Source organism: Alligator mississippiensis, chromosome 2 (genome assembly GCF_030867095.1).
Source record: "Alligator mississippiensis isolate rAllMis1 chromosome 2, rAllMis1, whole genome shotgun sequence".
NCBI lineage: Eukaryota > Metazoa > Chordata > Crocodylia > Alligatoridae > Alligator > Alligator mississippiensis.
In genome coordinates this window covers 301,234,491-301,247,691 of record NC_081825.1, presented here as the reverse complement: position 1 = coordinate 301,247,691, position 13,201 = coordinate 301,234,491, and the positions used below count along the sequence as shown (strand labels likewise).

At 44.2% G+C, this 13,201-nt stretch overlaps 1 protein-coding gene across 1 annotated transcript in view; it reads left to right on the top strand.

Annotated features, from left to right (window-relative positions):
- MIS18BP1 (MIS18 binding protein 1) overlaps window positions 1-13,201 on the top strand; it is a 28,930-nt gene extending 15,729 nt beyond the window's left edge. Inside the window, exons 9-17 of the mRNA XM_014601330.3 lie at window positions 665-828; window positions 2,990-3,095; window positions 4,648-5,557; window positions 6,514-6,689; window positions 8,262-8,410; window positions 9,326-9,471; window positions 10,975-11,059; window positions 12,227-12,281; window positions 12,473-13,201. Coding sequence (XP_014456816.1) covers window positions 665-828; window positions 2,990-3,095; window positions 4,648-5,557; window positions 6,514-6,689; window positions 8,262-8,410; window positions 9,326-9,471; window positions 10,975-11,059; window positions 12,227-12,281; window positions 12,473-12,558 — 1,877 coding nt within the window. The 3' untranslated portion in view covers window positions 12,559-13,201. The remainder of the gene's footprint in view (window positions 1-664; window positions 829-2,989; window positions 3,096-4,647; window positions 5,558-6,513; window positions 6,690-8,261; window positions 8,411-9,325; window positions 9,472-10,974; window positions 11,060-12,226; window positions 12,282-12,472) is intronic.

The window sequence follows — 13,201 nt, the reverse complement described above, 5'->3', positions numbered from 1 at the left end:
GGATTTCAGGTTTGCTGTTGAAGCTAAGAATGCCAATGTTTTAGCTCGGTACCTCTGTTTTGCATCTTAATACAAGCTGATCTTCCTTAGCCTAAGAGCATGGCTATCATGAGCTCTCCTTCATAACTCTCCCAGTTTTAATACTTCATACAATACTTCCCCAGGGAGTTCAGTATACAGCAATATCTTTGTCAAGAGCTTTTCCCTCATATATGAACCACCATTCCTCTTCTTTTTGGTGTCATCTGCACACTTACACTCTTACAATGTTTCCCTGCAATTGATTGTATATCTATGAGTAGGTTCAGACCTTCTCCACTTCTTTGTATCCTTCCACTTGCTCCTCCCCCGTGTGTGAATTTTTGTGTCGCTAATTAACCTCTGAGCCAAGTTAAAACACTCAAGACTTCACAGTATCAACTTGGTTGCTAGGGGGCAAAGTATTATAATGCCCTGATGAGAATCTTGGACCTAAGCATTTTTAAAAATAGGGCTAGTGGTTAAGTGCTATTTTTCATGCAAATCGGTGTAAAAGGCAGTGTTTTGAACTTTTATACATGTCAGTCTCTGCCTCTACGATTCCTTTAAAAATGCAGTTATTTATACTGAGTGTTTTTATTTCCTGCTGAAGACAGGTTTGTTTGGGTTGTTTGGTTTTTCGTAGCTATGACACCTGGAAGCAGTTCTGTGCAAGGCGACTCACATGGAAGTTTCAGCCGTAGCGGCCGGCGCCTTAAACCACCATTGCATTACTGGTGTGGAGAACGAGAGGTTATTGATCGGACACTAAATGTGACTATAGAAGGAGGTGGAACAAACTACTTGCTGGTAGGACTCTCATACGTGCTGTTACTTGAAGGCTGTTTCATGGTCGTCTAAACAAAATCCAAGATTGATCTCTTAATGCAGAACTCTTTTGTACTGTGGGTTACTTCTCAAGAGACCAATTTTGGATAAGAATATTTCTGTGGTTAAGGCCTTGGGCCTCAAATTCACTTCCATGCTGTGCCACATATCCTGTATTACAGGGATGTCAAACTCTGAGCTGGTCCATGGGATGGATCAAAAGTGTGAGGGTGTCATTTGGCCCGCAGGACTGAAAACTTGGCAGTGGGAGGAGTGTTGGCTGCTGCAGCTCTGGGACCCATGGCATTTAATGCTCTTGCCACCCGATTTGTAGCTCTGTGCGCCAGATGTCAGAGTCCTGTGCTCTGGATCCAGCTCCAGGACTCATCACAGACATAATTAGCAATATTAATCTGAAGTCAAGCAGAAGGCAGGGTAGATTTGTACCCTATAAACTAACCAGGGAAGATTTGTGTGTGGCTGTGTACCACTAGTTTTTCTGGTGGGACAAGCAGAGGCAACATGAATTGCTGCTCTCGGAGCTGCAGCAATTAACACTGCCAACGTTCATCTCCAAGTTTTGGGCCCTGTGGGGAGCATCTCTGACATGATGACACAGCTTTGTGAGCCAGATGTTTGGCACCTCCACTAATTACAGTGGTAGGGCATGTAGAGCGTCTTTACATGTGCTCCAGGGGCAGGGGTCCCTTCATTAGAGCAGCTCTCAGGAGCCACTCTAACTAAAGCTCCTTCAGCATCTCATGCATTCAGCATCCCACATTTCAAAATGGTGGTGGGGGTGCTTTAACTAAAGCTTGTTAAATGAGCTTTAGTTAAAGTATCCCCACTGCCATTTTTAAAGCATGGGGACACTAAATACTTGAGATGCAAAGGCTGCTGGAGTGTGCTAATTAGCATGGTCCAGCAGACTTGATTAATTGAGTCTGCTCTGATTCGCTGTAATTACAGCATGTTGAAGCAGGCGTCCCACATGTCTACAGGCACCCTTAGGGTCAGATTTTCTTTTACCAAAAAAAAAAAAAATATATATATATTTTTTTTTAAAGGACAGTTGGATCTTAAATCTCAGTACTTTTGTCTTGTTCCAACTGAAAAGGAGGAATAAAAGCATTTCCTTATCTTAGTGTCAACAGGAGAGCAAATAAATGAAACTGGAGGTTGCTCCCACATTATGCTGTCAGGTGTGTATGTCATGGAAGCATCCTCAAAATGCTGATTCAGTGTTTTCTCTTGCAGCTGCAAGGTTGATTTTGAATTTAAAAATAACATTAGGATCAAATTAAGGGAAGAAGCTCTTGTCAGTGTATTGGGCCTCCCATTTGTTTAATCTGTGCTGTTTTTTATTTCTTCTCTTCACATATAGATTTGCAAAAGAATTGGGACAAAATAGGTGCATCTACACACGTATGCGCCTTTTCTAATGCGCACTAAATTTAGTACCTCCAGTATGAGGTACTAAATAAATCTGCATTAGGCTAATGCACAGTAGCAGCCGCGCATGCTTTTTAGGTGACACTAAATGCACAGTAGCCTATTCTACTGCGCACTAGTGTATTAGCACAGTTTTTTTACACACCACTTTAATGCGCAGTAGAATAGGCTACTGAGCATTAAAACAAATACACAGACATGCCCTTAGTTCTTTAGCTTTAGTTGGTTTTAAAAAAGCATCCTGAAACTTAAAGGAGATTGGATTTTAGCTGCCTTACTAGTGATGTGGACATCAGTTTGGGAGACACCTTTCTTAGTAGTTTCATACAATTACAAATTATATATATATAAACTATTTAGAAAGTGTCTCCCAAACTGATGTCCACATCACTAGTAAGGCAGCTAAAATCCAATCTTCTTTAATGAGAGAGATTTGTAATTTTATTTATATAAATAAATTTGCTGTTTTGCTCTCATCATGTGGTCCCACGCTTGACTCGGGATTTATGCTCCAGAGTCGTCATTCTAATACAATTTGGTGACATGTTATGCTAACATAACTTCTTTTTTAAATCCCCCAACCCTAGGAGAACAGTCCAGAAGAATTTATGGGTTGCTCAGTACTTGTTTCAATACATTTGACAAGTATAATCTCTAGCAGAAGTGTATATTTATTGTCTTATTTTTCAAGGACTATAGTGAAGTATCCCGAGAGAGAACCATTTCCAGGTCTCTGAAGAAGAACAGAAAAGATGCAAGAAAGACAAATGAAGGAAAAACTAAAAGCCAAAAAACAGGTAAGGGCACGAGGTTCAGTGAACGATCATTTGAAGCTGGGGGAGGAAGTTGGTGTAAGACGGTGGATCAGTTACAAAACTGAGCAGTGTTGTATATCAATGTTGAAAATGTTTAAGCTATCTTGACCAGTGACTTTTGTATAACTCGTAATTAAAACAACACCTTATCCAATTTTAAACCTAAAATGAACTGCAGAAAGTAAGCTGACTGCATAAATAGAGGACAAGGTATATCGCCTCATCAAACTTCTTAAAACTTTATTATAAGGCATTTTTGGGGAATAAGGCACTAAACTCCAAGCTAATTTGAAACGAAAGTAGGTAAAAATCCTTTTGAGTAACTGAAACACATAGAAGATCCAGTCGTGCAACAAAGAAAATGTTTTTTGCTCTGCACCAAAGTAAATACAAGTGCAAGGGGGCTGGACCCAATGATCTGGGGTCCCTTCCAGCCCCTAACATCTATGAAACTTGTAGCTGAATGGCTTATATAGATTAAAATTCAGCATTTCCTGTTGACTATCTCGTGTTCTGTATCTGTACAATGTCTACATGTTGAAACCTTCAAGGTTCTTGTAGTTCTTATTCTAAACTCCTTCTGTAGTCTGAGGTGGGTGCGTCCAGCTGTTGCATAACTGTCTCTTGCATGAAGAGCCCTGTCCATTGCGGGGCCTGCTCGCTCTGCTCATTTTGAGTAGAAGGGTTTTTGCGCCACACAAATCAAACACTAACTTTTACCCACATACATAAAATGTGATGTGGAGCTAGTAGCTCTCTTCCCTACCCTCCTGCATATCGGCATACAGACGTGCCCTGTCTAGTGGACTGTGCTACCTTGCATGTATCAATGTAGCCTTTGTTTCTCTGGTGGCTTTGAGAAGACTGGGCTCCCTAACATTGCCTTGATAAGCGGGACTCTATGCAAGAGGGCAGAACGACACTTCTGTTGTACCCTCGTGAAGTAGAATCTGTGACGGGCAGGGAGGCAGGAAGCTTTGCCAGGCTCGCTAGGAATTTAAACTAGTCTTCCTGCCTGGTATGAGGTGGGATCGCAGCCTGTGAACACTGGGGGGAAAGGAGTCCTACGCGCCCTGGAAGAGGTGCCCCGGTAAGGTAACTCCCATCTGCCTGTGCCATGCCTTCCTTTTGCACGGAGGGGGCAGTGCAGAATGGGAGTTAGTGTAACATTAGTGCAACACTAATTCCCACTGGTTTTGAGGTGGCTTCTGTATGTCTGCAGAGAAGCAGGCTGCTTAAATGTTCGCTGCTTAGCCCAGCACAAGCAGATGAACAAACGTGTGATCTCAGGACCTCTGTTCTACTATTGTCTTGATAGACAGGCTCTCGTGACGTTGTCTGCTGGGGAGCTCTCTACTTAGTTTCCCTCAGCTTCTGGTCGTGCGAGAAGGGGGCATTTACCTGTTTAACAACGGTGTGTGGAGTTAGAGGTAGCCAGTCCTGGAAATTGCAGTTGGTGTACATGCAGCACAAGAAGGACTCGTCTTGGTATATATGAAAATATAACAAATATGTATAACTTCTTTTTCCTTAGGAAAAGACAGCGAGAGGAAGGCAGATTCCCAAAAAGGAGCCGTGTCTAGTGATAAGAAAGGCAGCAGCCACCTTATTTCAAATCTGGATGGAATTGACTCTGCAGTTGACCTTAAGAAAATTAAGGCAAAGACTGTTGTGATGTTGACTCCCTTGCATAGTAAGAAGTTAGACAATTTAAGATATAATTTCAGGACTTCAGGAAAGCCTACAGAGAGGAAGGAGATGACATTTGAAAAGAATACCAGAGATCACAGAACAAATCCAAGCCAAGTTCTACAGACTTGCAGGTATCCTCTTAGATTAACGAAACAACGCCTCCACGAAGAACGGTCTGCTGAGGAATCCTCAAGCGACAGTAAAGATGAATCCAGTGAAGATACCTCGGTGTCCATCAAAAGAAAAGTGAAACCTGTTTTGGAAAGAGAAGCTCACAATTATAAATCTTCCTCTGACTTAAGAAGTTCACAGAACCAAACAAAGAAAGCATCTTCTGAGCAAAGAGTAGTGAAAGGTTCTGCAGCTAGTTCTTCCCACAACGGTCAGCAAATGTTTGATCTGTCCGATGCAAGTGGATCTCGTTCTAAGTCACACAAGAGGCACATGCCTGCTATTAAGTCTGGCAGTTCCCCTCTGCACTTGAGAAGGTCAAAAAGAGCTCTCGGAAAGGGAAAAGAAATTCCTGTGTATCTGTCTGAATCGGAAATGGAAGAAAGCGATGAAGAATTTTATATAAAAGAGAAGAAAAGAAAAGCATCTACCAAAAAAACTGATGATAAGGTTTCCAGTGGTGCAAAGTCTTCCCCAGTGAAGTTAAAGGAATTTAGCAAAGGAAAGGTACCGAATTCTTTGGGCCCTTTTCCAGGGATAACTGAAGACTGGACCGAGAAGGAATTACAGAAGCTACGTAGGCAAGTAATTATGATCTGTAATGCTGCATTTGTGGGCAATGTAACTGCCTCGTTTCAATTTAACCTACCATCACTTTGGTTGATGTAGCCAGTGTAGAGTCAGATGTGCTAGCTTAAGCAAATATTAAATGTTATTTTGATTTAATATTTATTTTTTCTTATGTTCAGTTCTCTCGTAGATCTGACTTTTTTAGTCTTTTACCTGACACAAGTTAAATGGTGAATTTGGGTGCAAAGGATGTTATTCTGGAGAAATACCTAAAGTAGAGAAGAAAATGCTACTAGTTTAAAAATTAACAACATTGAAATTGGGTCAGTAAAGGAGCTGCAAAAAAGCAAATATGTTATAGAAGAAACCCGAAATGAGATCTTTGAAGAAACGGTTGACTCTAGGGTGGTTACTTTCTAAAATGCAATACACTTTCACAACAGAAATGGTTGAAAAGGTTAGGATGGTTTAGCTTAGGATGGAGGCAAGCAAGGTGGCACAAAGGAGAGGTGTACACACAAATAAGTGGGCTGAGCAAGTGAGCTGTCTTGGGATATAATAAGGGCTGTTCAACCACAATAAAAGGAAGGAACACTGTTTCTAATTCTGCATACTGACCGGTAGTACTCACTGCCACCACGCATTCATTAAACCGCTAGCTGCGCAAGGTTGAGCATCTCTGTGAGTAATCACTGACGAACTGGAGCTACTTTAGGTAAAATGTAAAAAGGATCCAGATTTCTGTGCCCAGCACAAAATGACTTTCTCCCTGAGTTTAGCAAGTGATTACTCTGCATTCCTTTTAACCCAAGAATCTCTTTAAATAAGTGGATTCAATCTGACAATTCAGAGATGTGATTTGGGGGGTTTTTTATTGTTGTTTAACCACCCCACCCCCCCCCACCCCCCAGTTGTTGAACATTTTACTTCAATCTCAAGATTATCACATCTTGTATACTGTTTGCAGTGCGGTTGGTTCTTTTCCAAAACACAGAAAGGGCTTTTGGGTGGATGTAGCAATGACTGTCGGTACTCGATCCGCTGAAGAATGCCAGCAGAAGTATATGGAAGAGCATCAGACGAAGAGTTCCAAGCCGCGCGTCGCAACGACGACGACTGCTTCAGGAAAAAAAGCAGAAAAAGGTACTGGCCTTCCTGTCGAATCATCATTTTTCTGGCTTTCAGCCCTTTTGGGTTTTTTGTTTTAATCCATCCTGCGTGAATGGATTTAAACAGTGGTGATACTGCAGTGGAGTGTTTTACTCAAAACTCCATTCAAAGGTCATGATCAGGGTTGCAATATCAAGGACTCAAAAAAAAAAAAAAAAGTCAGAATGGTCGGGTGTACTATCTACGTTCAGCCCCCACATGAGTGTGCAATAGGGCAGTGGCTTTATTTTTTTGCGTGTTCATTTGTGGACCCCTAAAAAATGTTGAATGGTGTGTAGGCCCCTTTGAATTGTAAGTGTGGGTATTCACATACTCTTGATTGATCATAGTCACCTTTCATGCACCCCTTAGACAGTCTGCAGATCCCCAGGGATCCACGGAACCACAGGTTGAAAACCACTGCATTAGGGCACAGTCTGTCATGATTGCATACTGTTTTTGCTACAGGACCCTTGGCATTGCTCCGGGAGGGAATTGGGGTTGCATGGCTGTTGTCCTTAGGCCTCTGCCTTATTAGTTGTAGATAAGGAGTGTTCATCAGCCAGGTTTGACCCTTTAGATCCCCGACATAAACTGCCGCCACCTGATAACAGCAGTACGTTGGCATCCTGTAGGAAGACAAGTACTGGAAGGGAACAGAGTCTACTTCCATTGGATTTCAGTGATGATAGTTACTAAAGCCAGAAGGGTGAGACTTGGTGTCCACACCAGGCTGTGGAGGGAACTGTACTCTAGGCACAGACCTGTACCTCTTTCCCCCAATAATTTGAGTCCATCCACTCCAATATCCCATGTCCCAGTCCTGCCACTTCCCAGGCTTCTCATCTAATCTCCAGTTCTTCACTTTCCCAGCTCCTATATCCCTATCTGTGCCAACCTTCACTTCGGGTGTACGTCCCCAGGCTCCTTTGTCCCTTCTGCCCTTCAGTCATGGCTTTCCCTTCCATGTTACCTGGCTGCAGGAAAGGGCTGGTGAAGGCACAGAAAAGGCAAACTCTCTCAGTTCCCGTGCCCACACTTCATTGCCCACCCCGCTCCCAACCTTAACCAAGAGCAGCCGTTACAAAGGATGTCCAGGTTCATTCCTACACCCAAGTTCATTCCTATCCCATCATACAAAATTTAATTCCAGAACTACGGTTCAAATCTGGCCTTTTAGTAAGATCCTGCCTATGTTTAAACATGTAAACATGATCTGCTTAAAAGTACTTGATATGTATTGGCATGTCATTTTAGGCAAAAGACATGACAAACCATGAACAAACGGTAGTACTAAAACTGGAAAAAGCATCCTCTATTTTCAGTGCAACTAATCCTTTGGGGCCTGTCCTTGGTTATCTAATTCTTTCGTGGAATTTGTCAGGGAAATAGCAGCTTGGCTGCCTTAATTCTGTAGGGGTTGATTTCATATTTGGGGGCAAAGATGTTGTTCTAAAATAGCATATGAAAATGTTTGGCTGATTTTTCATTGTAACAGTAGTTAAGAATCCACAGGCCCACACTTTTTGACAGCTGCCTCTAAATAAATGTCATGTGTGCTGGTAGATGAACAAAAGAAGCAGCCAGTAATGATAACAGCTAAAGCGGGAACTCTTAAAAGGAAGCAACAGATGAGAGACTTCTTGGATCAGCTGCCAAAAGACAACCATGATGATATTTTCACTACATCACCCTTTCAGAATAGAAGACTAGAGGTAAATCTGCTTTCAAAGAAATTGAATGACGTAGTTTAAGAAACCTGCCTTCTGGCAGTAGTCGGAGCACATTACAAACAGAGAGCAGCGGGAATGTATTGATGGTGACATCGCTGTCCAGTTCTTGTTGCTTTATGTGCACCACGATCTTGAAAAGTCTGTACATGCCCTCTCTCTCAAAGGTAAAATCTCCTTCAGCTTTGAAACAGTGGGCCTGCCGAGTGCAGTCTTGTGTGGTTTTGCTGGAAGACTTGAATGCGGACCGGGACTCTCGATACAGACTGGGAGATTTTATGCAGAGGTGGAGAATTTAACAAATATCTCTTCTCCCCAAGCTTTTACCCTGCATTTGGATTAAATAGATGTTAGCAATCCAGAGGCTTTGTCTGCAGTAGCAAATAAACTGTTCATTGGTTCTGCTCTTGCCTACACTTGGAACAAAGCAACGTTCAGTTTGTCAGAAAAGATTCTGGTTTGCTGTGGCCCGAACTATATGTAATCTCATTTCCATGTTGATATTTTGAAGTTGTAAAGTTTAATTCTCTGCTTTCCCACTGTCTTCTAAGAACAAGGTAGACAAGACCTGAATTTCTAATATAAAATAACAAGTACATCATCCTTTTTCTCCCTTTTTGTCCCCCCCACCTTTAAAAAAAAAAAGTTAGATTTAATCTATAGGGGGAAAAAAGCTTGCAGGTGAAGGCCCTTATTCACTATTTTCCTTCTCCTTTAGGTATTTCTATTAAGCTTTTATAGCCAAGCTTTAATGTGCGTGGTTTAATAATGCAGGGGGGTCTCTTGGCCTGCAGGGCTAACTGCGGGACCGGAAATCTGGCACAGGGGGCTCTGATGGGGGGGTGAGGGATGCCGAGGAGTTAGAAGTGCAAGGTCATTGGTGCTGATGTGGTCTTGCAGTTACCAGCTTTCTGGGAAAGCCAAGATGACGATGTCTTTGAGCTCATGGACAACAATCCAATCTCGCCTGCCTCATCCATCTTCCCCTGGGTGAAAACGCCTCAGTGCGAGCACATCAGTCCTAGTATGCTGGGATCAATCAACAGGTAAGAGCTATAAAATACAGTGTCTTGGGTAATTTTATGTGCGTCTTGCCCTAGAGAAAAGTTATAGTTTTATATTAGGAAGCAGTTTCAGATGCTTGTTTTCTTGCCACTTCTGTCTCCACCTCTTTCATATAAATTGCTTTTGTAACTACACCGGTCTAGAGCTTTGCTTTTACCATTTCGACTGCTGTCCTCTTGTGACAGACTCTTTAAAAACTCGGTATGCGACGGTAAGTCCTTAACGATGGTGCAGAAGGCTTCGTGATCGTGCTCACAAACGCCAAGTGAACAGAGGAATAGGCTGTTAATAAAACTTGACAAGCAGACTGAAATGCAGTTGGAATATGAGATGCACAGCGTAAGTGCTGGAAAGGCGAGGAGGCAGCCACTGGCTTTCACGTGGCGCAGAGCTAATGGCCAGGAAGTATGAAGGGTGAAAGCTGAGGATTTAAATGAAACTGGGAACATGAGAAGATTCTAAAAGGGCCCAATATCTAGTTATAGTTAAAAGTTGTTAATCTGTCTCCCTTGGTTTGTTGCCTTCCTTGGAAGCACCTGTATTTCTTGTGAGTGTGATACTGGTGGTGTGTGCTGGCTGGGAACCTGCCTGGTAAACCCTGCGTTCCCGTGAACTTTCTCTTGGATGGAGAGATGTTTAACAAAGTTGTGCTGTTTGAACTAGGAAACAGGCATCCAGAAAAGGAGTCATTGACTGTAGCCTTTCAGTCTGAGAACAGATTAGTGCTCAAGCTTCACGTTGAGTAGGGTACTGCTGGTGCTAGTAATAAATCTTTATTAAATAAAGAGTAAGAACTGCTGCTCTAAGAGTATTCATTTAATCTTGATCCAGTTTGGAGCACTTCAGTGCTGTACAAATGTGCCCCAGTCTTTTCGCACCCCAAGTTCTTCAAAATGCCCATGAAGGCATGCAGTGGCGGTGCTTTTCATACCAGTATAGTTATTCCAGCACTAGTCAAGATGCAGCTTATATGGCCAGGCGGCATTTCTGTGGGTAAAACTGCACCTGCACAGTTTGCACAAAGGCTTTTTCCATGTCTGACGGCTGCTAATGTAAACCTGGCTCGTGGTCGTGGAGGACGCTCAGCAGCTTCAGGAGGCTGGACTTCCTGCTGCTGTGGCTGACGGAAAAGGCTTCACTTCAGAGGAGGGGAGGAACACTGAGCTTGTCCGTGACTGGTTTGGTAAGTGGGAGGAAGCGTATTATGCTCATAAAGGAAGACGCTGCCTGTTTGTGACGGCTCTCGGCAGTAGTCGGTGACTGGAAGTCGAAGGGAGGGCCAGTTCAGCAAGGAGCGCACAATTGCGGTGGTTGTGCTGGCTTCTGGAGAGGCTTGGGGTTTGCTACTCCATCAGCTCGTCCTAGAACAGCTCCATTCATTTTCTGCCCAATGCACTGACTGTTGTGCATTAGTTATAACCGCCCTAACTAGTATCCCCAGACTAGGCCTCCCAGTAACGCTGACTGACTGACTGTTTTTACAGGAAGGATTATGATAAGTATGTGTTCAGGATGCAGAAGAACAAGAAAGGCATCACGGCCACTTGGGGCAACATCAAGAAGAAATCGGTAATGGTTTTCCTTCAATTAAACTGCATGACCAACAGATAGAGGGAGGTGCTGCTCCCCCTCTGTGCGGCACTGGTCAGGCCGCAGCTGGAGTAGTGCGTCCAGTTCTGGGTGCCGCACTTCAGGAGGGACACGGAGAATCTGGAGAGGGTTCAGAGGGCCACTCACATGATTAGTTGCCTCCGTGCAGGACCCTACGAGGGGAGGTTGAGAGATCTGGATCTCTTCAGCCTTCACAAGAGACGGCTGAGGGGAGACCTTGTAGCTGCCTATAAATTTATCAAGGGAGGACAACAGAGAATTGGAGATGCGCTGTTTACCAGAGTGCCCCAGGGAGTGACTAGGAATAATGGGTGCAAACTAGCGGAGAGTAGATTTCGGTTAGATATTAGGAAGACATTTTTTATAGTAAGGGTAGCCAGAGTCTGGAACGGGCTGCCAAGAGGGGTGGTGCTGTCACCTAACTTGGAGGTCTTCAAGAGGAGGCTTGACAGTCACCTGGCTGGGGTCATCTGACCTCAGTCCTCTTTCCTGCCAGGGCAGGGGGTCGGACACGATGATCCCTTGTGGTCCCTTCCGACTCCACAATCTATGAAGCTATGAAACAGAGTTGAGGAATGCTAGTGTGAAACCTGTAGCTTCCTGTGCACTGTCTTTCTGCTGAGCAGGATGGGAGACCACTTCTGATAAAAGCTTCTAAGCTGTGTTGGAGAATGGCTGTTTCTGCCTGAAACTTGCTCTTTCTCTGCCATGCTTGAATGGAGAAACACTGAGGCTGTTTATTAGTCGGGTGCTTACAGAGTGAGCAACAAGAAGTCATTGCAGTTAATGATTTGTAATTTGAGGAAGAGAATGATCCGTTCTCCCCTTCTAAAGTTTCAGCAGCTCCTGGTTATCACTGCCCAATGCGTTTGCTCTACAGTGCTCTAACCCCAGTGACCCTCTGAGGCCCCAGGTGCAAAAATGCCTTGTGTTGTTAGTTTGGTAGGAGGGATTAGACCTTGCAGCTCGTTCAGTGTGTAGCAATGCAGTCATTTAGCAACAGGACAACTTAATTCCTTCATCTTGTCAAGGCTGCATTTTCACATGTCCTCCAAATAACGATGCTGCAGAAATAGACATGAGCGGCTGCCTTGTGCCTCAACTCTCTCCTCTTGTCCATGCCAGGCTGGAACTGTGTGCGCTACTCCAAACTCTCGCAGAACCATCGCCGTGGACCAAGGTGAGCTCTTGCTTCTCATCCCCGTGCCAGGCCTGTCTGAAGTGCAGAGCGCTCCGGCTGCACGGAGGATGCTCCTGGGTGGTTGACCACAGGTCCGCTTGCTTGTGCAACTTGTGCACGTGCTTTTTCGGCTTGGCCAGCTCAGTTCCACACGCGTATGGTGACAAGTGTTCGTTCTTACCTGCTTGCAGGGGCAGAGCATGCTGGGCTGTTCATAGCGGGTGCGCCAGAGCCTTCAGACGAGGAAGAGTGGGAAGACTCCTACTTCTCTACTTGACCATCCACTGATTGAATAGCTCAGTATTGACTGTTGCTCGGGGGGCAATCTGTTCTAAAGGCTTCCGCCAGCCCTCGGAACCGGGCCCTAAACCAGGGGGAGGCAACTGCTCTCGGCGGTGGGCCAGAAGACACCCCAGGTCAGAACTGACCCCGCCACGCCGCTGTTTGTCTCCCCAGCGGCCTGGGGAGAGGGCCCGCCAGAGGCATCCCCATTGCTGAAGGCCATGGAAGGCCCGCACCTGACACCGTGGGTTGCGGCTTCTCGACTAGGTTACCCTGTACGTGCTCAAATGCTAGGGCCTGACAATCTGGCCTCTGGTCAAATGCATTCTGGTCTTATTCCATTTCTGTTCAGGAAGACTGTAATGCTTCGACCTTCTGTATAAAGGACACTGTTGTGCTCTCTTTGCGAGCAGGCTCCTCCCCCTCCCATCTTTTCCTTGTGTTAAAAGGTATGAAAATACTGATGACTTGGTTTCGATTGTTTCCTTTTAAGCTGAAATAATGTTTTAAAAACGTTACTGTACAATAAACCTCCAGCACTGCCATCCTTGTAATTAAAATGGGATTACGTTTTAATTTGTGTAATTTAGAACAGCCATATTTTATTAAATTTCCTTTCTGGGCACTTTTTAAGTGTT